Source organism: Saimiri boliviensis, chromosome 18 (assembly GCF_048565385.1).
Source record: "Saimiri boliviensis isolate mSaiBol1 chromosome 18, mSaiBol1.pri, whole genome shotgun sequence".
NCBI classification, from domain to species: Eukaryota; Metazoa; Chordata; class Mammalia; order Primates; family Cebidae; genus Saimiri; species Saimiri boliviensis.
In genome coordinates, this window is record NC_133466.1 from 45,872,818 (window position 1) to 45,898,998 (window position 26,181).

At 43.4% G+C, this 26,181-nt stretch overlaps 1 protein-coding gene across 1 annotated transcript; it reads left to right on the plus strand.

The window, feature by feature from the left end:
* The first annotated feature begins 21,243 nt into the window (after positions 1–21,243).
* On the plus strand, positions 21,244–22,682 carry LOC141582002 (tubulin beta-4B chain-like). The gene is made up of 5 exons (XM_074389255.1): positions 21,244–21,300; positions 21,529–21,637; positions 21,712–21,822; positions 22,289–22,413; positions 22,650–22,682. The coding sequence occupies exons 1-5, from the start codon at positions 21,244–21,246 to the stop codon at positions 22,680–22,682; spliced, it is 435 nt and encodes a 144-aa protein (XP_074245356.1).
* Positions 22,683–26,181: the final 3,499 nt, after the last annotated feature.

A 26,181-nucleotide genomic window follows, 5' to 3' on the forward strand; every position in this document is an offset into this window, starting at 1 on the left:
CATTCTCCCACCTCAGCTTTCCTAGTAGCTGGGACTACAGGTACATGCCACCATACCTGGTTATTATTTTTTGTTTTTCGCCAATTTTTTTTTTTTTTCTGGCAGATACAGGCTCCCACTGTGTCACCCAGGCTGGTTTTAAACTTCCAGACTCAAGCAATCCTTCCACCGTGGCCTCCCAAAATGCTGGGATTATAGGCATGAACCACCACTCCTGGCCAGATTTTTCTTTTTTTGTATTTTTCTAGACAGAGTCTTGCGCTCTTGCCCAGTCTGGAGTGCAGCAGTGTGATCTCTGCTGACTGCACCCTCTGCCTCCAGGGTTCAAGCAATTCTCCTGCCTCAGCCTCCTGAGTATGTGGGATTACAGGCGTGCGTCCCCATACCCAGTTAATTTTTTGCACTTTTACTAGAGATGGGGTTTCCCTATGTAGGTTGAGTTGTTGTGGAATTCCTGACTTGCTGATCCACCCACTTCAGCCTCCCAAAGTGCTGGGATTATAGGCGTGAGCCACCGTGCCTGGCCCAAATTTTTCTTTTTAAAAATAGTTAAAAATGATTATTTTTTACCTAAAATTTTTAAGTTGTTTTAATACTGCACAATAATCTGTTAATGAGAAACACCATGTCTCGAATGCTGAAATACAAAAATGAGACCAATACCGTATTTATGAAGGGATTGTTTACAAAGATCTATGATATCCCAGACAGACAGTACATTTGTTGTTAAGGAGACTCACTGCTCTGTTCTAATTTTCTTGTTTGTTTGTTTTTCTTCTTCTTCTTTCTCGAGACAGGATCTCACTCTGTGACCCAGGCTGGAGTACAGTGGCACAGCTGTGGCCCACTGCAGCCTCGACCTCCCAGGCTAAGGTGCTTTTCCCACCTCAGTCTCCTGAGTCTTTAGGACTACAGGCGACTGTCACCATACCCAGCTAATTATTGTGTATTTTGTAGAAATGGGGTTTTGCCATGTTGCAATGACCGGTCTTGAACTCCTGAGCTTAAGTGATCTGCATACCTCGGCCTCCTGAAGTGTTAGGATTACAGGCATGAGCCACCACACCCAGCCTCTGTTCTAATTTTCTTTTCTTTTTTTTTTTTTTTTTTTTTTTTTTGAGATGGAGTCTCACTCTGTTGCCCAGGCTGGAGTGCAGTAGCACAATGTTGGCTCACTGCAACTTCTACCTCCCGGTTCAAGCAATTCTCCTGCCTCAGCCTCCCGCTTAGCTGGGACTACAGGCGCCTGCCACCATGCCTGACTAATTTTTGTATTTTTAGTACTGACGGGGTTTCCTCATGTTGGCCAGGCTGCTCTCAAACTCCTGACCTTGTGATCTGCCTGCCTTGGCCTCCCAAAGTGCTGGGATTATAAGCATGAGCCGCTGTGCTTGACCCTCTCTTCTAATGATCAAACCAGGAGTCCTGTGAGTCACTGACTGGGCACCTTGCGTTCATCTGCAGAATGAGATCGTGTTTTGCGTTTGTTTTTCCACCATGGGGGTTTTCCCACCACTTGTTTGTTTTCAATTACTCCATGTCAGTTGGTGGTGCATGCCAGATTATTAGACGTGTCCCCAACCCTACAGTTAACAAGCTTTGAGAGAGACAATTTAAATGGGTGCTAGCTATGTCAGCCCTTTGAAAGACCAAGAGCACATCTAAGTGTAACTTGGTGATGGCATTTTCATGGTGGAAGAAAGACTATAGTCCTGTCCATCTGTGTATTCTTTTTGATGACTTCATTGGAGTTACAGGATAGACCTGGAAACTTGAGAATCTTTAACAGGTCCTTTCAGTATTTTCTCAGATCCTTACAGAATCTAGGTGGTGGATCTTCTTTTTTTAATAATTGGATTTTCTAATGAAGTGGTATTTCCCCCTGTGAATTCTTGTGTTTCAGAAATTTTTTGAGACAGAGTTTCACTCTTGTTACCCAGGCTGAAGTGTGATGGTGTGATCTTGGCTCACTGCAACCTCCGCCTCCTGGGTTCAGGTGATTCTCCTGCCTCAGCCTCCTGAGTAGCTGGAACTACAGGCGCACGCCACCATGCCCAGCTATTTTTTGTGTTTTTAGTAGAGTAGGGGTTTCACCATGTTGACCAGGATGGTCTCGAACTCTTGACCTTGTGATCCACCTGCCTCGGCCTCCCAAAGTGCTTGGAGTATAGGCTTGAGCCACCGCGCCCGTCCTCAGAAATTTTTCTTGATCATTATCGGCCCTGTTTGGAGTTGAGTGTGTGGCACTGAAACTCAGGAGAAAGATGGGGGTTCTCAGTTTTGTTTGGAGATCAGCCCATGAGGATAATACTGAAGGTGCTGAGGGTGACAGCAGGAAATGGGAAGGTCGTTGTTGAGGACGGACTATAGACTGATAACGGTGAAGATGTGGAAAGACTTAGTGAGAGAGAGACAGGAGAGTGGTTTTGACCTAATCTTGGGGAACCAGGTCCATATAGACTTTTCCTTTTCTATTATATGGGAAGTACCATTAAAATATGATTAATAGGCTGGGCGTGGTGGATCACACCTGTAATCCCAATACTTTGGGAGGCCAGGGCAGGCAGATCACGAGGTCAGAAGTTTGAGACCAGCCTGGCCAAGATGGTAAAACCCCAACTGTACTAAAAACACACAAAAAAGTAGCCGAGTGTGATGGCACGTGGCTCCAGTCCCAGCTACTCGGGTGGCTGAGGCAGAAGAATCACCTGAACCCGGAAGGTGGAGGTTGCAGTGAGACAAGGTCGTGCCATTGCACTCCAACTTGGGGGACAGAGTGAGACATCGTCTCAATCAATCAATCAATCAATCAATAAAAGATTAATAGGCCAGGCATGATGGATCACAAGGTCAGAGTTCGAGACCAGCCTGGCCAACATTGTGAAACCCTGTCTCTACTAAAAATACAAAAATTAGCTGAGTGTGGTAGTGCATGTCTGTAATCCCAGCTACTGGGGAGGCTGAGGCAAGAGAATGGCTTGAACCCAGGAGACAGAGGTTGCAATGAGCTGAGATCCTGCCACTGCACTCCAGCCTGGGTAACAGAGAAAGACACTGTCTCAAAACAATAGAAAAAGATGAGTCATAATTGTGTGTGTCAGTTTCATCAATTTTTCTGTAGCCACCTATGCTTTTATGTAAAGCAAATGAAAAAGCAGCCCCTAAAATATGTCAGAGTGAAGAAAATCACTGTTTTGTGTGTTCACTTGGAAGTGTTTGTAGTCATCCAAGGCTGCTTTCACAGTCTCAGTGTTGATATTGGAGCCGTTTCTCAGGTTTACGGGCAAGTGACTGTAGCTATTCCACTTGGTGGACAAAGCAGAATGCATTATCAGGCCGTCTTCGGTGCCGCTCACAGAATTGTCACCCGTGCCTGGCAAGTGGCTGAGTTCTAGCCGAGCCTCCCTGCCGTTCTGCTGCCTCACAGAGACTCCTCTAAGAAGTTACACAGTTTTGTTCAGGGCTGTGCTAGATCCCACTTACTCTGGAGTTGGTTATTCAGTTTTCAGAATTGCCCAGGCTTTGCATTATACCATTTTACTTTGTTTTTCTTTGGCCATTTGGGTATTGGTGATGGAACAGAGAGATAAAACATGCACATAGAATGAATTCCTGTTGGGTTCCTGCCACCTTTACCATCTCACTCCAGTCACAAAAGATGTTTATGGAGTAACTAATACAGCTATTTAGTGTTGGACAAATGCATGATTGATTAAAGTAGTTCTCTCTGTCCCAAGCTCACAACCACTAACCTGATATTTATAGTCTGTCTCCAAAACTCTTCCTTCATCTTTTTAAAATTACTGTAATAAATATGGACTCTTAAATGCCTGCTATATGTTTTTGCAGATTTGGCCACAGATTTATTTTCTTTTATTTACCTTTTTTTTTTTTTAGATGAAATCTTACTCTGTCACCCAGTCTAGAGTGCAGTGGTGCATGATCTCGGCTCACTGCAACCTCTGCCTCCCAGGTTTAAATGATTCTCCTGTCTCAGCTTCCTGAGTAGCTGGGATTGCAGGCACGTGCCACCATGCCTGACTAATTATTATTATTATTATTATTATTATTATTATTTAGTTTTTAGTAGACATGAAGTTTCACGATGTTTACCAGGGTAGTCTAGAACTGATCCCAGTGATCCACCTGCCTTGGCCTCCCAAAGTGCTGACATTACAGATGTGAGCTGCTGCACCTGGCCTGATCCACATTTTTTTTTTCACTTGTTAAATAATGTGTTAAATATCATAAAGAAAATAGATGTTTAATCCATATGGCCATAAATAAAATACCTATATATTTATAGACATACAAGATGTATTTTTTCTTAGTATCATAAGATCTCACTAACCAAGAAAACCAATGTGAATTAGGGAAAATATACAATTACAGAATTCCTATTTTATTACCTACACATCAGCTTTTTTTTAATTTGTTGCATTTTAGGTTTTGGGGTACATGTGAAGAGCATGCCAGATGATGGCATAGGTACATACATGGCAGTGTGGTTTGCTGCCTTCCTTTCCATCATCTATATCTGGCATTTCTCTGCAATGTTAACATGTTTTTAAAAGTTGGTTAATGTCACATAAAATTGGAATTTTGGGCTTAAAAAATCAGAAAATCTGGCAGCGTTCCCAGTGACTAACGGCTGTCTCCTTTAGACAAGATAGTAGATTGTCTCCAAATACACATCACACCCCATACCCACCTTTTTGGACATACAACTTGCTGCCTACACTAATTGCCATTACCTGCTTGGCTCTTTGGGCACTGAGGTTGTAATTCCTGCTTCATTACTCAGCTGTCCACTTCTGCTGTGCTCTTATGCAATTTGTGTTTTTTGTTGTTGTCGTCTTGTTTTTTTTCCTGAGATACAGTCTTGCTCTGTTGCCCATGCTGGAGAGTGTAGTGGTGCAGACCCTCACTTTGTCACCCAGGCTGGAGTGTACCCGTAGTGGTGCAGTCTTGGCTTACTGTACCTTCTGCCTTCTGGGTTCAAGTGATTTTAATGCCTCAGCCTCCCAAGTAGCCGAGATTATAGGTGCATGACACCATGCCTGCCGAATTTTTAATTTTATTTTTTGAGACAGAGGTTTGTTACCCAGGCTGAAGGGCAGTAGTGTGATCTCAACTCACTGAAACCCCAGCCTTCTGGGTTCAAGCATTTCTCTTGCCTCATACTCCAAAGTAGCTGGGATTACAGGCACACACCACCACACCTAACTGATTTTTGTATGTATACTATAGATGGGGTTTCTCTATGTTGGCCAGACTGGTCTTGAACTCCTGACCTCATGATCTGCCCACCTTGGCCTCTCAAAGTGCTGGGATTACAGGTGTGAGCCACTGTGCCCGGCCTAATTTTGGTATTGTTACAGAGATGGAGTTTTACCATGTTGGCCAGGATGGTTTTGAACTCCCGACCTCAGGAGATCCTCCTGTCTCTTCCTCCCAAAATGCTGGGATTACAGGTGTGAGTCACTGTGCCTGGCCTCCTACTGTGCTTTTTGGAACAGGATGCTGACAACCTTCTTTGAGGTGGAATGGGCTATGAGTCCGTGGAGATGCCACTGAAAAACCTATGGTCTAAAGTTTCTCCCCATCTTTTAAAATGAAAAATTTAGGTAAACAATTTTTCAACATATTTTCACATGTATTTTGCAATAGATGTCTTATAAGTTAGCCACATTTGGATTTATGTGCTATTTGGAAGCCTTAGGGCTTTCTTTACTTCTGCTAGGAAAGGCGTTTTTTTTCTGTTTGTTTGTTTGTTTGTTTTGTTTGTTTGTTTGTTTGTTTGTTTTTTAAATAATTTCAGTGAAAGACTGTACTTTTCCTGTGGTCCTTCAGAGGTGGTCACAGTCCTCTCATGGCCGAGTTTGCAGTATTGAACCCTGGGCACAGCTCTGCCATGAAAGGTCATTGAGAAACCATGAGATCCTATAATTGGTGAGTGGTGGAGCCAGCATTTGGTTGGAGAACTTTTGATTACAGTGTAGCATTATGTTATTCAGATACTGGGTTACCCTTTCAGATTGAAATTCTTCATTCCATTTTACTGTTTGCTGGGTGAGTGCAGCAGTGACATGATTGTCAAAAGTGTACTAATTGTCGATTCTTTGTCTCAAAAAAAAACCTTTTTGTAGTATTTGATGGACATTGCCATCTTTTTCTTTTTGAGAAATTATCTGGGCATGTTAGTCTCACTCTGTTGCCTAGGCTGGAGTGCAGTGGCACAATCATGGCTCACTGCAACCTCAATGTCCTGGGCTCAACCCATCCTCCTTCCTCAGCCGACTGAGTAGCTGGGACCTCTCTGACAGGTGCTACAACACTGGCCATTTTTTTAAATTTTTAGTAGAGATGAAGTCTCTCTCTTTGTTGCCAGGATGGTCTCAACCTCCTGGTCTCAAGTGATCTTCCTGCCTCAGCCTCCCAAAGTGCCGGTATTACAGGCATCATTTTTATGTACTTTAGAAAAAGCTTATTCTCTGTTTTTCAGTACATTTTATAGTTTTATAAAGTTTGATTGAGTCTTCTCTTTTGTCTTCCTAGTTTTAAACCTTTAGACTTTCTTCATTTGCAGATATCTTTTGTTGTTTTAATTGCTTCAAGCTTATATCATCTCTTTTTATTTTTAGGTGACATAACCAAATTACATATGTGTATTTCGATAATAAATGTGACCATACTCCAGCCACCCCCCACACACCCCGGGGTTCTGAAATGCATCTCTGATGTGGTCACAGTGATGTTTTGTTTTACCGACTTAGGTTTGCACTCCAGTGTTTAAGGAACTGCCTACCATAATGCTTCCTTGAATATGGTATCCCACACAGTACTGTTTTATGTGATGTAAATACGGTAAATAAACAATCCTCCATGGTTAAATGATTTTTGTAAAATGCGGAGTTCAGCAAAGTTAAACAGGTTTCTTTTGGGTGCTTTTGGTGGTGCCTGTTAGCACTGTGACTGTCTAAGAGCCATAGTAAAAGAGGCCAAAGTTTTTTGACCACGGCATCTGCTAGGACTAATATGACTTTTCTTTTCTTTTCTTTTCTTTTCTTTCTCTTCTCTTCTCTTCCCTTTTCCTTTCTTTCTTTCTTTTCTTTCTTTCCTTTTTTTTTTTTTGATGGAGTCTGGCTTTGTCGCCCAGTCTAGAGTGCAGTGGTGGGATTTCTGCTCACCACAACCTCCTCCTCCTGGGTTCAAGAGATTCTCCTGCCTCAGCCTACTGAGTAGCTGAGATTACAGGCACCCACTACCATGCCCAGATAATTTTTGTATTCTTAGTAGAGATGGGGTTTCACCATGTTGGTTAGGTGGGTCTCAAACTCCTCACCTCGTGATCCATCTGCTGTGGCCTCCCAAAGTGCTGGGATTACAGGTGTGAGTCACTGCGACTGGCCTAGGACTGACATTGCATTGGAAATATTTTGGAAGAAATTGAGCTACTATGATTTTCACATCATTTCTTTGTATAGGTAGAAATGGCTCATTATTTCTCAAGGTTTCTAACATGGCATGTTGCTGCATTGTTCCATTCAGTTTTGCAGAGACTAAGTGTAGAGAGAGTCCAGGATGTCCTGGTTGAGACATTGAAGACTTAGGAATGCATTGATTGATTGCTTGGTTGACTGAGACAGGGTCTTGATGTCACCCAGGCAGGAGTGCAGTGGCTCACTTCAGCCTTGACCTCCTGGGCTCAGTTGATTCTCCCACATCAACCTTCCATGTAGCTGGGATTACAGGTGTGAGGGACCACACCTGGCTAATTTTTAATTTTTTTGTAGAGACATGGTCTCACTGTGTTGCACAGGTTGGTCTTGAATTCCTGGACTCAAGTGATTCTCCTACCTTGGCCTCCCAAAGTGTTGGGATTACAAGCCTGAGCCACTGTGCCTTGCCTAGGAGTGCTTTTAAGCCACTGTCTGATTCCTGATAGGAGGAAAATACTATCACTGATTAAAGGGAATATCCCTGACAAAGTTTTCAGTTGTACCTGTGTGCTCAAATCATGGTGCAATTGTGAGTTATTTCAGAAAACAGTTGCAGGATACGTAGAGGAATGGGGCAGGACAGGCTCCATCTGGGTAATTGATGTGAAAGGAGAAAGGGGTCAGGGAGACGTGGACTCCCAGGCCTAGGACTCCATTCAGTCTACTGAAGGTCAGGTGAGTTATGAATATTGCTCACATGCCTGCTGAACACGTGTGGGAGAGTTTTATTCAAGGGAGACAGAATCTAGGAGGAGACTTTTGTTTGCGAACCTGGGCTGGTATGCAGACCTTCTGCTGAAACCTGATGGAGTTAAGCTTTGAACAGTTAGGCAGATTCTAACTTGTCATTGTGGGGCTTGTTTGTAGCTGGGGTTTGGCGACTGTTTTTACACTAAATCATTCCTGTCATGGCTCTCAAGTGAAGCAGTCTCAAGTATAAGCCTTGCTGGTATTTGTGTAGAGTGGTTGTGCCCCTGGTGGGAAGGATGTAGCAGCTTCATCTGTCTGCCACTCCTGAACCTCAGATCTTTGTTGACAGTGATGCTCAGAGAAGAGGATGATATGTTGTATTTTATTTTATTTTATTTTATTTTATTTTATTTTATTTTATTTTGAGACGGAGTTTCGCTCATTACCCAGGCTGGAGTGCAATGGCGCGATCTCGGCTCACCGCAACCTCCGCCTCCTGGGTTCAGGCAATTCTTCTGCCTCAGCCTCCTGAGTAGCTGGGATTACAGGCATGCGCCACCATGCCCAGCTGATTTTTTGTATTTTTTGTAGAGACGGGGTTTCACCATGTCAACCAGGATGGTCTCGAACTCTCGACCTCGTGATCCACCCTCCTCGGCCTCCCAAAGTGCTGTGATTACAGGCTTGAGCCACCACGCCCGGCTGTTGTATTTTAGAAGGATTTAAACTAGAAGCATAAACCTTTCAAAAGGAAGGTCCAGAGTCAGATAGATTTAGGTTAATCATTACCACCTACTTCAAGATAGGAGCATTTTTTTTTATTTGTTCATTTGGAAATAACATTACCTATTTTATAGGATTGCTTAGAATAAATATAGCATGGAAGTGTATATAGTGTAATGAGATAGTATATGGTGTAACTCTTCACCTTCATAACTAGGTGCATTTTTGGTCTAAATATACGAGACAGACCTGGTACTCTTTGGAAGAGCCTTTGTGGAGCCTGTTCTTGGAGTCAGCAAGCCAGTTTAATAGTAGAGAGCAAGAATTGTGGAAATAATTCTGAAGCAGTGAGATTTACCTCTCTCTGTTGGTTATACTTAATATTTGCACAACTGTTTAATTGAAATTATATGACTTTTTATTTTAACAAAAGAAATGACTTTTCAGCATTATGACAGCCTTGCCTTGCTGAGAAGAAACTGCTGCAAATATGTTATTTGCCCATTAAAGGCGAGAACTTTGGTAGTGAATTTATACACATTTTATTAAATATTACTTCTCAAATGCTTGAATTGATTTTGGGAGACTTTCCAGTAAGATTTGCTAGAGAAGAGTGGTGATATTTATTACATCAGTTGTAAGAATTAAGTTTTATTGGGCTGGGCGTGGTGGCTCAAGCCTGTAATCCCAGCACTTTGGGAGGTCGAGGTGGGTGGATCACGAGGCTGAGAGATCGAGACCATCCTGGTCAACATGGTGAAACCCATTCTCTACCAAAAATACAAAAAATTAGCTGGGCATGGTGGCACGTGCCTGTAATCCCAGCTACTCAGGAGGCTGAGGCAGGAGAATTGCCTGAACCCAGGAGGTGGAGGTTATGGTGAGTCGAGATTGTGCCATTGCACTCCAGCCTGGGTAACAAGAGTGAAACTCCGTCTCAAAAAAAAAAAAAAAAAAAAAAAAAGAATGCGTTTAAAACTGAAGACATCAGTTCTTACAAACCGATCTGCTGTGTGTTGGTTCCTTTTGGTAGTTGCATCTATATTTAGATTCGCCGAGGTAGAAACACGCTTCTTCTAAAAGCTGCGTTTGGACATTCCAGAGTGGATGGGAGTACAGGCTGTAATGTGAAATATCTGGCTCTAAAACAAAAACGGAGCTATCCAGCAGAGTGGTTGTCAATGTGTGTATTCAACTTCCAGAGTTAAACTGATTTGTTTTTCAGCAGTTCAGAAACCCTTTCTTTGGAGAATGCAGAAACAGTCATTTCCAGCCCTATATTGGCATATAAGAGTTAACAGTAAGAATGCGTTTAAAACACAGAAGACTCGCTTCTTACAAACTGACCTGCTGTGTGTTGGTTCCTTTTAGGATGTTGCAACTATGTTTAGATTCAGCGAGTTAGAAACACATTTCTTCTAAAAGCTGCGTTTGGACATTCCAGAGTGGAAGGTAGTACAGGATGTAAAGAGAAATATCTGACTCTAAAACAAAAACGGAGCTATACAGTAGAATGGTTGTCAATGTGTGCATTCCAGAGTTAAACTGATTGGTATTTCACCAGTTCAGAAACCCTTTCTTTGTAGAATGTAGCAACAGTCATTTCCAGCCCTATACTGGCATGTAAGAGTTAGCAGTAAGAATGCGTTTAAAACACAGAAGACCCGCTTCTTACAAACTGATCCACTGTGTGTTGGTTCCTTTTAGGAAGTTGCAACTATGTTTAGATTCAGCGAGTTAGAAACAAATTTCTTCTAAAAGGTGCATTTGGAGCACTTTTTCTCAACACATAAACTGGAAGAACAACAAACTTTAAAAAAAATTCTTGGCATTTTCCCTTATTACCCAATTTCCAAGTGACCTGCATATTTCTGATGGCTCTCCTTTTCCTTTCTCATTTTTTTCTCTTAAGCCTTGCCACTGAGAGATAATACATCAGTTTTTTAGAAAATTGTCAGCAGCAGCAAAGTTTCCGTTTATCGTAAGTTGCTTTAGTTTTGTTTGAGTTTTAAGAGAAAGCCTATTTTCATGGCACATTTTCATTCCTGTGTTGTTTTACGTTAATTAGAAAAAAAAACCCGTATTTAAAAAAAAAATTGAAAAGCTTTTAACTTCAGCATGGGGAGAAATGCCAGATATAGGGGAGGGGAAGGAAGGCAGCAAATCACACTGCCATGTGTGTACCTATGCAACAATCTTGCATGTTCTTCACATGTACCCCCAAACCTAAAATGCAATTTAAAAAAAGATGTCTAGAAATAAGCTGATGAAGAAAAAAAAAAAGAAATTCACAAATATTTTCCAAAGAGTATTTTAAAAAGCTGTTTCCTGTAATGCTTCTAAGTATCAATATTTAAATACGATTTTAGACCATTATTTCAGAATTATTAATTTGCTTGCATTCGGGGAATGTTTGAGCTTCTGAATATAAAAGTTGACTCTTACCTATGTTAAGGTTAAAAGAAATGTTTTGAAAAGAAAGTTAATTGATCTGTACCTTGCCCAGTGCTTTGATACTTACATCACAAAAAAAGTAGTTTTTCTGCCAGTAATGTAGTCTCATTATGTACAGCATAATCGGCAGAATGATGGTAAAAGTCTCTTCCTGGCAATGTGCAGCCTTTCCATATTAGATCAAGAAATAGAGTGTAAATTCTAACAATTCAAAATACACATTCCACAGGTTTCACTAACTAGTTATATTTAAAGAAGATAAATTTATTTTCATTCTATATATAAAAATCAAACCCATGTCATTCTGAAAGAGTTGGCTACTATACGCCTGTATCAAAGGCATGCTGATTTGTTTGTCACAAATGTCAACCTGGCATCTTCTGTTTGCCAGGAGAGTGACCGGTTCCACACAGCCACTAGCAAAGGTCAAATGTAGAGCAGCAGTTCTATGAGAGTAAGAGGACTTTTTAGAAAATTGTAGTGCAATATCTCAAAACATACAGTTATTCCTATGATTGTAAACATTGAATAGCATATTTTTCCTCTTCCTTCAAAACAAAAACTTCATTTTTTCTGAAGAAAGTACAGTATTTGCTAGTTCTTATTGCTCACTACTGTAATGAAAACAGCAGCCTATTTGAATAGAAAGAGCTTGGTCTTTGGATTCAGTTCAAGTAGGGTTTGAGTTGTACTTTAAACTCTGTCATTGACCAGCTATTGCTTACCCTTTCTGTGCCTCAACTTCTTCATGAATAAAGACAATGATAATAGCTATCTCATAGGACATCATGATGCTTAAATGAAAAACTATGTAGTCTTTAGAATAGTTGCTACAGCAACAACTTAAAAATCATTAGATTTTTTTGTGTTTTGAGAGAAGGTCTCCCTCTTTGTTCAGGCTGGAGTGCAATGGTGTAATCATACCACGCTGTAACCTGGAACTCCTTGGTTCAAGCTGTCCTCCATTCCCAGCCTCCTGAGTAGTTGAGACTACAGATGTGCACCAGCATGTCCAGCTACTAATTTAAATTTATACGTAGAGTAAGAATCTCACTTTGTTGCTCAGGCTGGTCTCAAACTCCTGGCAGTAAGTGATCCTCCCACCTTAGCCTCCCAGAGTTCTGAGATTACAGGTGTGAGCCACTGCACTCAGCTAGATGTTATAATTCTTACTATTACTACTACTTATCAATGACATTTTAATTAAGTAAAATAATACAATTATACCTACTTTGTAGGATGACTTAAATAGGTGACATTTTAACACCTCCAATATTGGAATGCCACCTATAATTCATGATTTATTACAACTATAATTGGTAGTATTTTAAAAATTATTTTATTGATATATAAAATAATGGGGCATCACACAATCCATGAGACCTTACGTTAAGTAGAATATGGTCGACTCAGCAGGTCTAGGGCAGTTCTAGGCATATAAGTGGCACTTAAATACATTTTAGTTCTTAAAGGTACTATGGGAAAAGATCATTGAAATAACAATAACACATTTTCTAAACAATTTAATTATTTGACTTTCAAACAATTTGAAGTCAAAGGAATCTCCTGATTCCAATGAATAGGTATGACTCATATTTACAGAATATATGCAGATCAGACTTTCCATTAATTAATATTAGTATTTCTAAATGATAAACTTTTGAAAGGGCAGTTAAAGGTTATCTTCTAATTTCTAACTTCAGAAATTCATTGTTTGAAAGGTGGGAGATGAAGTTTAAATGAGAATAAGTATCCCCATTTTAAATCTCTCAGCTTGTGCAGGCAGGGCAGGTAAACATAAAGTTTGAAGGATGGAAGGGTCCTGAGAGACAGTAGAATATGTCTGCTACATAACAGGTACTCAAGTGACATTCGATGAATAAACAGAATGAAAGAACGGATAAACACAGATGGGGAATTCAATATTTTAAAAGAATATACATTTAACAAAAATGTATTTCCTATAAAGCAGCATTTTTGCAATAGCAATTACTTATATTTTTTATGTTTATTTTTAAAGAATACAAGTAAAATGAAATGATTAATCTATCATTGTTTACAATGGAATAAATCTATATATGTGAAAAATATATGTACATATTATATATATAAAATCTGGAAACACAGATAAAAACATTCCCTTTTTATTTCTGAAGAGGAAAAGTGTTCAAATATGACACACAATAATGACAAAAAATATAAAGTGAGAAATTATTTTTATCTGTACAAGATTCATATTCCTCTCTCCCCAAGGATGATTCCGTTAATAATTAACTTTTACTGAAAGTGTTATACATGCTCACTGTAGCAATTATAGATAAGAAAAAGAAAAAAAAAACTTTACTTAAAATAGAAAGCCCCAGAAATTACAAATTTTATATTTTGTGCACTTTTTTGCTAACACAAGACCATGATATGTTGTGTGTATGTGTAATCAAACTGATTTTTTTTTCCTTGCTGGCTATAACAAAATACATCTTTGCACATTAACATTATTCTATATCTATTGACACATTCAGTGGCCACCTATTATTCCATCCTTTGGATGCAACAGAAATTTATTTATAGAATTTATTCTATGTGTTCTTTTTAAAATAAGTGCTGCAAAAAACAAAGTGCATGTATCTCTACTTCCTAAGGGTGTTTTAGTATAATGGAATACTGAGTACCAGCTCAGCCATAGAGACCCCCATCCAGGTGGCGCTGAAGGAATTGAGAAGCAGACATCCAGATAGAACAACTAAGTGAGCTATCCAAGGGACCACCAGCCTTCCAAGCTGACAGCCTCAGGGGGCTGACAGCATTCGAGGCTGTGGGCCTCAAGCAGACTCTGACCCATGCAATTATTCTCTCTGAACAGGTGATGATTATGAACAAACAGATGTTCAGTCATTTCTCATAACACAAAAATATACCACGCAGGCAGCTGGTACCCACTTACCACTGATCACAGACAAACTGAAAGTATTCTCCACGAGGAAGCCATGGGGCAGGGTCAGATGTTCCATACTTAAAGAAGTGTTTTAACCAGTGTATGACATTTATATATTGTCCTGCCACTTTTGAATGCCCCAAGTCATTTTCTACTCAGAGTGGGGAAGGCAAAAAGGTTTTCCTTGCCATCTTTCTTCCCATCAAACAATAGGTTCTATCATACACTCGGCATTTTGCAATATTCATGCACTTAGCATTTCACAACAACTTAACATTTGTCAACAATGGAATTGATGGGTAAAGGGTATACACATTTTTAAAATGTAGTACTTGCCACCAATTATCTATTTGAAAAGTAATAGGTAACTTAAACTGTAAGCAGCAGTACAAAACCCTCACACATACTGAACAGAAAACAGTTTCATTCCTATTTTAATTTAAATCCTTATACCAGGGACACAAAGGATTTTTTCCTATGTACATAAGTAACTTATAGATCTGAAAAAAAGTACTTTGCCCACTTTTAGAGTTTTATTTGATTTGAAAAATATTCCCTGTAAAATGAAGATGCTCTTTTTATCTAATGTGTGTGTATATATAAATTTTTATCTAATTTGTATATATAACTGATATAACATTTTATCTGTTATTACAGATAAAATGTTATATATATCAGTACTCTCTAGGTATGATATATAAGGAATTCCCTGTAAAATGAAAACACACTTTTCCTCGGAATATATATAATACAGTAAACACTTTTCAAGTATATATATATTTTTTCTGATGTGCAGGCAGTTTTAATTTTTAGTTTGCTAAATCAACCTTCAGAATACCTGTCTGTGAGGTAATTCTTAGGAAGGTCTTTGTCAACATAAAATGTACCTGTAAAATAAGCATTTGTGTTTTCTTCTGGTACTTTTGTAACTTGCATATGTAAAAATTTCAACCTGCATTCCATCAGGAACTCATGTTTGTGACAGAAAATTTTATTAGTCGTCTTCAAAAAGCAGGCATGTTTTCATAAGTAATTAATCCTTTCCCATTCATAACTGTTATGATCAACTCTTACATATATCTTACATAATTTCAGCGTTTCTGGATTTCCTGTACTATTCCATGTTTCTGTCTTTCCAGCTGTTAGTAAACAATTGAATAAATTAGTAGCACATTTTCGTATCTAGAGAAGCAAGTGTTTTTTTCACTCAATTATGACATTTTTTAAAATGTCATCAGAATACTACAAGACAGCAGGTGTCATGCAACAATGTTAAAACCCCGATATTTTCATTCGGTTTATGTAAAATTGATAAACACAGAAAGAGCTCACATTTTGAGAAAAACGTGTCTTTCCATCGAAGAACACAGAACCCACTCCCACTTCCAAGTCTCCCTCTGAGAACCTTCAGTAAAGAACCGATGGACACAGGTGGATTTCGATGTCAAACGGGCAGTTTTACCTGAGAACTCTTCGCTTACTGAAAATGACTCCCGGGATTTTTGAGAGGGGAGTGAGTTCTCTCATCAGGAACCTCCTATAATGTATAAAAACACCGTGTTTTCAACGTGAACGGTAAGAACAGCAACAACCAAACACTGCATCTGCTGCACTTAATGAGTTCCATCTTCCGTCTTCTCCACCAAGTGCCCCGGCCGGGAATTAGGAGGGACGGAAAGCAGCCGAGGCTCCGTTGGCTCCGCTGCTCCGAGGGGGCCGGTCCCCAGGGCTGCGGGGAAGCCGCGCCTCGGGACCCTCCCAGCCCGGGCTGAGCGCCGGTACCTGAGCGGCTTGTCCGGGCGTCCAGGTCTCAGCTCCAGCGCGCCCGGCGGCTCCACCTCTGCAGCGTCGCCCCTGACAGCCGCCCTGCGGATCCTCCGCGGTTCCGCGTCCCGGATTCGGTGCGTGGACGCAGTGTAGACCAGGTCTAGGAAGCCCAGGACCGCCTGGCCCCTGGGGCTCCGAGGCGGAGGAACTTCAAGGCGGTGACTTCTCATATCCCCAGCCACCCGCTCCTGGGCAGCGGCGGGTCCCTGTCACCTTTTCACCGCCCACACCCCAGCCCCAAATCCCCGATCCAACCCCCTATCCGCAAAGCTGATTTCTAGTCCAGAATCCGCGATCCAGCCGGATCCACCACAGCCGTCAGCAGCGAGCTTGCAGCCTCCGACCTCTCCGACCGAGCGAACCGGGCGAAGCCTTTAGGCGCGCGCCCGCCCCTCGGTGGCCCCCAGGCTCCGAAGTCACTCCCGTGCACGCGCAGGCGGGTGGGGCTGCAGCTCCGGGCAGGCGCCGCTGGGCCCCGGGTTCTCCTGGGCTCGCCCGGGCGGCCCCAGGACCGCAGGCGCGCAGCCCGCCCGGCCCGAGGAGGATGCCCCGTCTCACGTCGCGGCGCCCCACTCCCCCTCGGAAGGGAGATTGGGTCTGGCATGGGCACTCCGGGCCACGGAACGGCTTCGCGGATGGCCTGGCTTCAGCCCTGAGGCTCTGGCCCCGGGTTCTGCCCGGCAGGTGTCCGGCAGCGAGAGAGTCAGCGGTTGCTCCTGCCCCGCCCCGCCCCCACCGCTGCCCACGTCGGACGCGCAGGTTGCAGGTGCAGCTCTGGCACTGGCGCGGGATGGCGTTAGGGTCGCGGAGTGCACAGCCCAAATGGCCTGAGGGTGCGCTTCTCTTGGAAACCTCTCCGGGTCCTGGGCCCCTGCGCTGGGCACTCTGAATCCACACCGATGAGACTGAGTGGCTGCTGGCGGGGCGACAGCCTGACTTTGCCGCCTGGGCGCCCGGCCGCAGGATCCCTGCTGCTGGGGGGCTAGCCTGGTCTGGGGTGCCCAGCCACTTGCTGCCGGCGCCAGGTCTAGGCTGCAGGGGCAGCTCCGGCGTGGGCGGGGGCTGGCGGGCCTGGTACCTGATCTCCTCAGGGTCAAGTGCATTGCCTTGCTATCTGAGGGTCTGCTCTGCCTTGGCCTCCTCCAAGAGCTCACGGTTTACTGGGCAGCAATTTAGGAATGCCTAAATGGAAGGAAATATTCTTTCTCTGTCTTTGAGAAATAAGTGGTGTGTGTGTGTGTGTGTGTGTGTGTGTGTGTGTGTGTGTGTGTGTATTCATAAAGCAAATAAAATATTACTTTTGTTCCTGACCCCTCAGGGGGGAAAAATTTAAGAATCGGTGTCACATTTACAACCTGAGGTGTTGTCTCAAGTAAATCCTGAGGTTTGGGCCACACAGGCTCTGGGAGACACACTAAAGACCACCCCGATTCAAATCCAATTTCAGCCTCATGCTCCTCACCCTTGGAAAAGACAATACACTTTAAGGCAGGGAGCAGGAGAGGAAATTCAACCCCTTATTGCCAAATTCTTGCCATTTGACTTACTAAGACCATGAGAGTTTCCTTACGATCCCATGTTACCAGATCAAAAGCCTACAGATTTGTCAGAAACAGAGCATTAATAAATGCAATTGTTGTCTCCACAAACCCCATCGTCCCCAATTCTTACCCAAGTCTCGGGGGATGCAAGCTGGTTTACATTCTTAGATATGAAAGACACATTTTTCTGCATCTCAATGCATCCAGATTCACCATATGTTTGCCTTTGAATGGACTGATCCAGATATTCATTTAGCCTCCAAACTAACCTGGGCAGTCCTCTCTGAAGAGTTCTGGGTTAGCCCCAATTATTTGAAAATGTTCTGGCTAAGGACATAAGAAATTCACAAGTGCAAAGGGGCACAGTTATTCAGTATGTAGATGACTTGCTCATTGCTAACCTGACTAAAAAAGACTCAGATAATATAATACTGTTAAATGGATAAATTTCCTGGGAAATGGCAGCTATAGGGTATCACCATACAAGGCTCAGATTATGACTCAAAGACTCAAATATTTGGAATGAGTCTTAACCTCTGGAACTGATCAACATTCCTTGAAGGAAAAAAAAGTTTTTTTAGTCATCCAAGAGTCCCAGTCCAACAAATGACTGTGGGCCTTATTAGGGGACAGTTGGGTACTGCAGCTTATGGGTGCCCAGATTTGGACATCTAGCCAAACCTTTATATAACACACTTAAAGGAAAATATTAGAGCTCCTTGAATGTAATTAGAACCGCAAGCTAACCTTCAATACTCACAAAGAGAAATGAGGCTCTGCTGCAGCCTTGGGTGTCCATAAGTGAGTTGAACCATTTTTCTTTATGTGACCAAAAAGCAAGGCATAGGCCTTGGGTAATCTTGTCCCAAAACTGGGGAACATTCCAAGGCCAGTAGCCGACTTTTCTGAGCAGATAGACTGGGTGGGCTCAGGGTGTCCTAGGTTTCTTAGCGCTGTTGCTGCTACAACTTTTCTAGTAGGCAAGGCTAATAAGCATTAGGACAGCACCTAAAGGTTTTTTGACCCCAAACCAAGGGAAGGTGGTTCTAGAAGCTAAAGGGCACCAGTGGATGATAGGAGAACATTTATTAAAGTCTCAGTTCTTATTGCTAGACACTCCAGACATAACCCTTGAAGTCTGACAAACTCTAAACCCAGCTACTTATCTGCTAGAGCACACAGGTGCTCCCAGCCTTCCCAGCATACAGGTTGTATTAATCTGTTCTCATGCTGCTAGTAAAGACATATATGAGGCTGGGTAATTCATAAATAAAAGAGGTTTATTGGACTCACAGTTCCACATGGCTGGGGGAGCCTCACCATCATGGCATAAGGCAAATGAGGAGCAAAGTTACATCTCTTACATGGCAGCAGGCAAAAGAGCTTGTGTAGAAAAACTCCTTTTTATAAAGGGGAGTAATCCCAACACTTTGGGAGGCCAAGGCGGCAGGTGGGTCACCTGAAGTCAGGAGTTTGAGACCAGCCTGGCCAATATGGTGAAACCACGTCTCTACTAAAAATACAAAAATTAGCCAGGCATGGTGGTGGGTGCCTGTAATCCCAGCTACTCAAGCGGAGACAGGAATATACCTTGAACCCAAGAGACAGATGCTGCAGTGAGCTGACATCATGCCACTGCACTCCAGCCTGGGCAACAGAGCAAAAATATGTCTCAAAAAATAAAATAAAAATAAAAATAAAATAATCATATCTCATGAGGCTTATTCACTGTCACAAGAACAGTGTGCGAAAGACTCGCTTCACTCCCCGATTCAATTACCTCCAACTGGGTCCTTCCCAAGACACATGGGAATTATGAGAGCTCTAATCGATAAGATTTGACTGGAGACACAGCCAAACCATGTCACAGGTTATGAAACAAATTTATTCTATCAGGCCAGACTTGAAATGAGCTCCTTGACCATCCCAAGGAAGAGTGATTAACAGATGCAAGTTGTTTTATGCATCAGGAAAACAGGAGGGCTAATGCTCTGATTAGTCAGCACAAGTTAATCAAGTCATATGCCTTGCTGACCTCGACCTCAGCTCAAAAAGCTGAGTTAATTGAACTTACCAGAGCCCTGTAGTCAAGGAAAAATTTAAAAGTTAACATTTACACTAAGTATGACTTTTGAGTGCTTCATGCTTATGCTGCAATTTGGAATGGGTAGGGACTCTTGACCACAAAGGGCTTTTCCGGACAACATCACTCAGATTTTGAGCTTGTTAGAGTGCTGCTTGGCTGCCAGAGAAAAGTGACTATAATTGATTGCAGAGGACATCAAAAGAGAGATTGACCATGTGAAAGAAACTGCCCTTGCAGATGTGATAGGCAAGGTCACTACACTGAAGCCGACGGGCATGCTGGTCAGCGTACCTGGAGTTGAGACAGAATGCTCCAAAGAAGAACAAAAACAAGCCAGGGATTCCAGTTTAGTCCAGAACCCCTCTGGCTGGCTGACTCATGGTAATACATTACTAATGCCAAGTACTAATCATAGGAAAATAGTTAAACACTTACATGATTATTTTCACCTTAGAAGGGATTCTTTGTTTCAGTTAATGTCTCATTGGTTTTTGGGGATAAATCTTTTCAAGACACTAACACGGGTGACTCTGCCCTGAGCTCTGTGCCTGAAATAACACAAACAGCCAGCAATTGTCTCCTCCTCTAGTTTAACCTGTCCAACACTAAGAAACCTCTCCAGGTGAGGACTGAAAACTCTAATTTACTCAGGCACCTTTCTATAGGAAATTAAAATATTTGCCAATGCTTACCGATACCTTCACTGGTTAGATCAAGGCATTACCCATCCTATCTGAAAAGTGTTTACAAGAAGATATAATTCCTCAGTTTGTATCATCTAAAAGCGTGCAAAGTGACAATGGCCCATCTTTCACAGCAGGCATATCCCAACACCTAATCTCAGTGTCAGGAATCAAATATCACCTTCACTCTGTGTGGAGATTGCAGTCCTCTGGAAAGGTGGAAGAACGAATCAAACTCTAAAGAAGGCTAACGACATCAGAAGCCTGGCTTTCTCTAACACCCATAGCTTACTATGGGTTTGAGCTGCTCCAAAGGAAAACTTATAATTAGATCCTGTTGAGTTAGCACACAGAAAGCCTTTTTGAACCACAGATCTCCTAAGAGATGAAAGGACTCATCCATTACAAAAGTATGTCATCAATCCAGGACACATGCAAAGGCACTCTGTGAATGTGGAAACGAAAGTCTTCCCCTCCACATGGGAGGAAAATTCAGTTTCAGCTCAGCTAGGGATTTAGTCTCACTAAAGACATGGGAGGAAGTTCTTCAGCTGCCCAGCTCTCCCCAGCGTGGAAAGGACCACAGCAAGGCCACCTGGGCGCTCCAATAGACATTAACCTCCAAGGGAGTCACAGGCAGGCACACCCGTGTAAAAGTCAAGTGGTTTCTTATTCTGGGAGCCCAATCCAGGGCTGGGGGAGGAGGGTGTGGGGCTGTTTAAGCATTGGCGGACTGCGGACTGAGTCGTTGTGCATTTAATCCTCCTCTTCACCTTTCTTTTGCTGGCCTAGTCCTGCCTTAGCCATGCGGGAGATTGTGTTTACCCAACTCGGAAAGTGCAGGAACCAGATCGGCACAAAGGTTGGCAGCTAGGGCTCTGAGGGCCCAGCTCGGGCCTGCAGGGTGGTCGGTGAAGATGTTGGCAGTGGAAGGGGTGGTGCCTCTGCATTGCAGGCTGCTGAGGTGAACACCAAGGGACCCAGTGGCCTGAGGAAGGGGGATGGAAGTGGGAGAAGGACTGGGACAACTCCCGCTTCCTGAGCTCCATGACTCAGCCCTGGCCTGTCTGGCCTTTTGCATCTCTCGCAGTTCTGGGAGGTGATCTCTGATGAACATGGCATTGACACTGCTGGCACTTACCACAGGGACAGTGACCTGCAGCTGGAACTCATCAATGTGTACTACAACGAGGCCAGCGGTGAGACCCCAGTCTGTTCCTGACTGCCCTCCTGGGAATACCAACCCTCTCCTCACTCATTCCCTTCTGTTAAGGTGGCAGGTATGTGGCCCGTACTGTGTTCGTGGATCTGGAGCCAGGCACCATGGACACAGTGCGTTCAGGGCCCTTCAGGCAGATCTTCAGGCCAGACAACTTCGTCTTTGGTGAGCTGTGGATGAGGACTTGGGTGTGGCTCCTTAGCCAGGGCAGCTCAAAGTCAGCGAGTGCCCCAAGGTCATCTCTGTGGGAACTGTGTAACTGGGGCCCCTGAACACCCTCCCATACTCTGAGTCATGCAATCCCCCTCTCCTAAACGGGATATGGGAAGAAAATCCAGCTGTCTCCTCAAAGTGAGTAGCTGCTGATGCAATCTCCCTGCAGGGAGCTGAGGTGGGACAGTGACTATGGCCTTTTCTGGGACCGGGCAGGAGCCACCTGCAGTGAGTCTGTTGTTAGGCCGTCTCAGGTTTGGCTCCTGATCTAGGTTCTAACAGGCAAGGCTGCTGTCTTGTGACTTTAGGGGAGAGGGTTCCATTCGCTCCACTTGCCAGGTGAATGGTGCTTTTTGCCTTGTGGCGACCACTGATGACCACATACCTGGCCATCAAGTGACTGACTACTACCTTACAGGTCAGCACGGGGCCTCAAACAACGGGGCCAAGGGGTACTACACAGAAGGCGTGGAACTGATGGAGTCGGTGATGGATGTTGTGAGAAAAGAAGCTGAGAGCTGTGATTGCCTGCAGGGTTTCCAGGTGATCCACTCCCTGGGTGGGGGGACTGGGTCTGGGGCGGGTCGCCTTCTCATGGACATAATTCGGGAGGAGTACCCAGACAGGATCATAAACACATTCAGCATCCTGCCCTCACCCAGGGTGTCAGACGCCGTGGTGGAGCCCTACAATGCCACCCTCTCCGTCCACCAGCTCGTACAAAATGCAGACGAGACGTTCTGCATTGATAATGAAGCACTCTACAACATCTGTTTCAGGACCTGAAAACTGACCACACCCACCTATGGTGACCTAAATCACCTGGTGTCTGCTACCATGAGTGGGGTCACCACGTGCCTGCGCTTCCCAGGCCGGCTGAACTCCGACCTGCAGAAGCTGGCCATGAACATGGTTCCATTTCCCCGGCTGCACTTAAACTGATTTGTATTTCACTGGTTCAGAAACCTTTTCTTTGTAGAATGTAGTAAGAGTCATTTCCAGCCCCATAGTGGCATATAAGAGTTAACAGTAAGAATGCGTTTAAAACACAGAGGACCCGCTTCTTACAAACTGATCTGCTGTGTGTTGGTTCCTTTTAGGAAGTTGCAACTATGTTTTGATTCGAGTTAGAAACACATTTCTTCTAAAAGCTGCCTTTGGACATTCCAGACTGGGTGGGAGTACAGGATGTAAAGAGAAATATCTGGCTCTAAAACAAAAATGGAGCTATCCAGCAGAATGGTTCTCAATGTGTGCATTCAACTTACAGAGATAAACTGATTTGTATTTCAACAGTTCAGAAACCCTTTCTTTGGAGAATGTAGAAACAGTCATTTCCAGCCTTATACTGGCATATAAGAGTTAGCAGTAAGAATGCGTTTAAAACACAGAAGACCCACTTCTTGCAAACTGTTCTGCTGTGTGTTGGTTCCTTTTAGGAAGTTGCAACTATGTTTAGATTCAGCCAATTAGAAACAGGTTTCTTCACCGGGTGCTGTGGCTCACTCCTGTAATCCCAGCACTTTGGGAGGCCGAGGCGGGTGGATCACGAGGTCAAGAGATCGAGACCAACCTGGCCAACATAGTGAAACTCCGTCTCTACTAAAAATACAAAAAATTAGCTGAGCATGGTGGCACGTGCCTGTAATCCCAGCTACTCAGGAGGCTGAGGCAGGAGAATTGCCTGAACCCAGGAGGCGGAGGTTGCGGTGAGCCGAGATCGTGCCATTGCACTCCAGCCTGGGTAACAAAAGCGAAACTCCGTCTCAAAAAAAAAAAAAAAAAAAAAAAAAAAAAAAAAAAAAAAAAAAAAAAAAGAAACAGGTTTCTTCTAAAAGCTAGGTTTGGACATTCCAGGGTGGATGGGATTACAGGGTGTAAAGAGAAATATCTGACTCTAAAACAAAAACGGAGCTATCCAGCAGAATGCTTGTCAATGTGTGCATTCAACTTACAGAGTTAAATGGATTTGTATTTCAGCAGTTCAGAAACCCTTTCTTTGGAGAATGTAGAATCAGTCATTTCCAGCCTTATAGTGGCATATAATTGTTAGCAGTACGAATGCATTTAAAACACAGAAGACCTGCTTCCTACAAACTGATCTGCTGTGTGTTGGTTCCTTTTAGGAAGTTGCATCTATGTTTAGATTCAGCGAGTTAGTAACACAGTTCTTCTAAAAGCTGCGTTTGGACATTCCAGAGTGGATGGGAGTATAGGCTGTAATGAGAAATATCTGGCTCTAAAACAAAAAAGGAGCTATCTAGCAGAATGGTTTTCTTTATTCCTTTATTTTTTTTTTGAGACGGAGTTTCGCTCTTGTTACCCAGGCTGGAGTACAATGGCGCGATTTCGGCTCACCGAAACCTCCGCCTCCTGGGTTCAGGCAATTCTCCTGCCTCAGCCTCCTGAGTAGCTGGGATTATAGGCACCACCACCATGCCAAGCTAATTTTTTGTATTTTTAGTAGAGACGGGGTTTCACCATGTTGACCAGGTTGGTCTCGATCTCTCAACCTCGTGATCCACCCGCCTCGGCCTCCCAAAGTGCTGGGATTACAGACTTGAGCCACCGCGCCTGGCCAGCAGAATGATTTTCAATGTGTGCATTCAACTTACAGAGTTAAACGACACCTCCGGGACAGATGAATATGGTGGGTGCAAGTTCGGAGGTGAGGCGGGTACTTTGCTAGAGCCGAGGAATTCAAGACCAACCCAGGCAACAGGCTGCAGTGCATTCGTCCGGCCAAGGCCCATGGCAGCCTCCACTTCCCGACCTCAGGCAATCCTCCAACCTCGGGCTCCAAAAAAGCTAGGACTACAGGCGCCTGCCGTCACGATGCCCAGCGAACTTTTTTTTTTTGGGGGGGACGGAGTTTCGCTCTTGTTACCCAGGCTGGAGTGCAATGGCGCGATCTCGGCTCACCTCAACCTCCGCCTCCTGGGTTCAGGCAATTCTCCTGCCTCAGCCTCCTGAGTAGCTGGGATTACAGGCACGTGCCACCATGCCCAGCTAATTTTTTGTATTTTTAGTAGAGACGGGGTTTCACCTTGTTGACCAGGATGGTCTAGATCTCTCGACCTTGTGATCCACCCGCCTCGACCCCCCAAAGTGCTGGGATTACATATTTTTAGTTTTTATTTTCTGTAAAGTCGGGGTTTCACCGTGTCGGTCAGGCTGGTACTGAACTCCCGAGCTGAGGTGATCCACCCGCCTTGGGCTCCAAAGTGCTTGGATTACAGGCCTGAGCCACTACCTCAGGCCTTCCTATTGTTTTTAAATTCTCCTCTGTTGTGTCCTTCCTAAGTCAGTTAAAGTAGATTGAATTTTTTTCCCTTCTCATCATGCATCTCAGTTTTCTGTGTCTCCACATTCCTAATATTATTTGATTTGGTGTTAGACATTGCCCGCTGTAACTCACTGAGCACTGGGCTTTTGGCATTTTGTGTTAAAATTGTTTTAGACTCGTTTGATATTCAATAAAATGACTTAAAAACAAGTGGCTTCTTTTCAAGCTGGCTTTTTAATTTTTTGAAGCAGGATAAGAGCAGCTATTAGTCAGTGGCTATTTTTTTCCACTATGATTGTAATATGCCTTTTTTTTTTTTCTTTTGAGACTGAGTTTCACTCTTTTTACCCAGGCTGGAGTTCATTGGCACGATCTCGGCTCACTGAAACTTCCGCATTCTGGTTTCGGGCAGTTCTCCTGCCACAGCCTTCTGAGTAGCTGCGATTACAGGCACGTGGCACCATGCCCAGATAATTTTTTGTGTTTTTAGTAGAGACGGCTTCTTACCATGTCACCAGTTTGGTCTCGATCTCTTGACCTCGTGATCCACTCACCTCAGTCTCCCAAAGTGCTGAGATGACAGGCGTGATCCACTGTCCCCGGCCTGCAATATGCGTTTTTAAATAATAAGTCTTATTTTTTAGAGTTGTTTCAGATTAATGGCAAAATTTGAACAGGAAGTACAAAAGGTTTTCACATACCACTTGCCTCTATGCATGCCTAGCCTGCTAGACTATCCATGTCTCTCTCCAGAAAGGCACATTTATTACCATTGATGAACTTACATGCTATTATTACGCATAGTTCATGGTTTACACTGGGGATGATACTCTTTTGCCTATTGTAAGCCAGTGGTCTCCGACAGTTTTGACTCCAGGGACTTGTCACCCAGAAGACAGTTTTTCCACAGATGAGGTGCGGGTAGACTGCTTGGGTTCAGGGTGATGGTTTCAGTATGAAACTGTTTCACGTCCGATCATCAGGCATTAGCTAGAGTCTCATAAGGAGCATGCAACCTAAATCTG

Excerpts from the sequence above, each read along its gene's own strand:
- LOC141582002 (XM_074389255.1), top strand. The coding sequence starts at position 21,244 with ATGCGGGAGATTGTGTTTACCCAACTCGGAAAGTGCAGGAACCAGATC. Across the intron at positions 21,301-21,528 it reads GGAACCAGATCGGCACAAAG|TTCTGGGAGGTGATCTCTGA; the intron begins GTTGGCAGCTAG and ends CATCTCTCGCAG. Across the intron at positions 21,823-22,288 it reads GCCAGACAACTTCGTCTTTG|GTCAGCACGGGGCCTCAAAC; the intron begins GTGAGCTGTGGA and ends ACTACCTTACAG.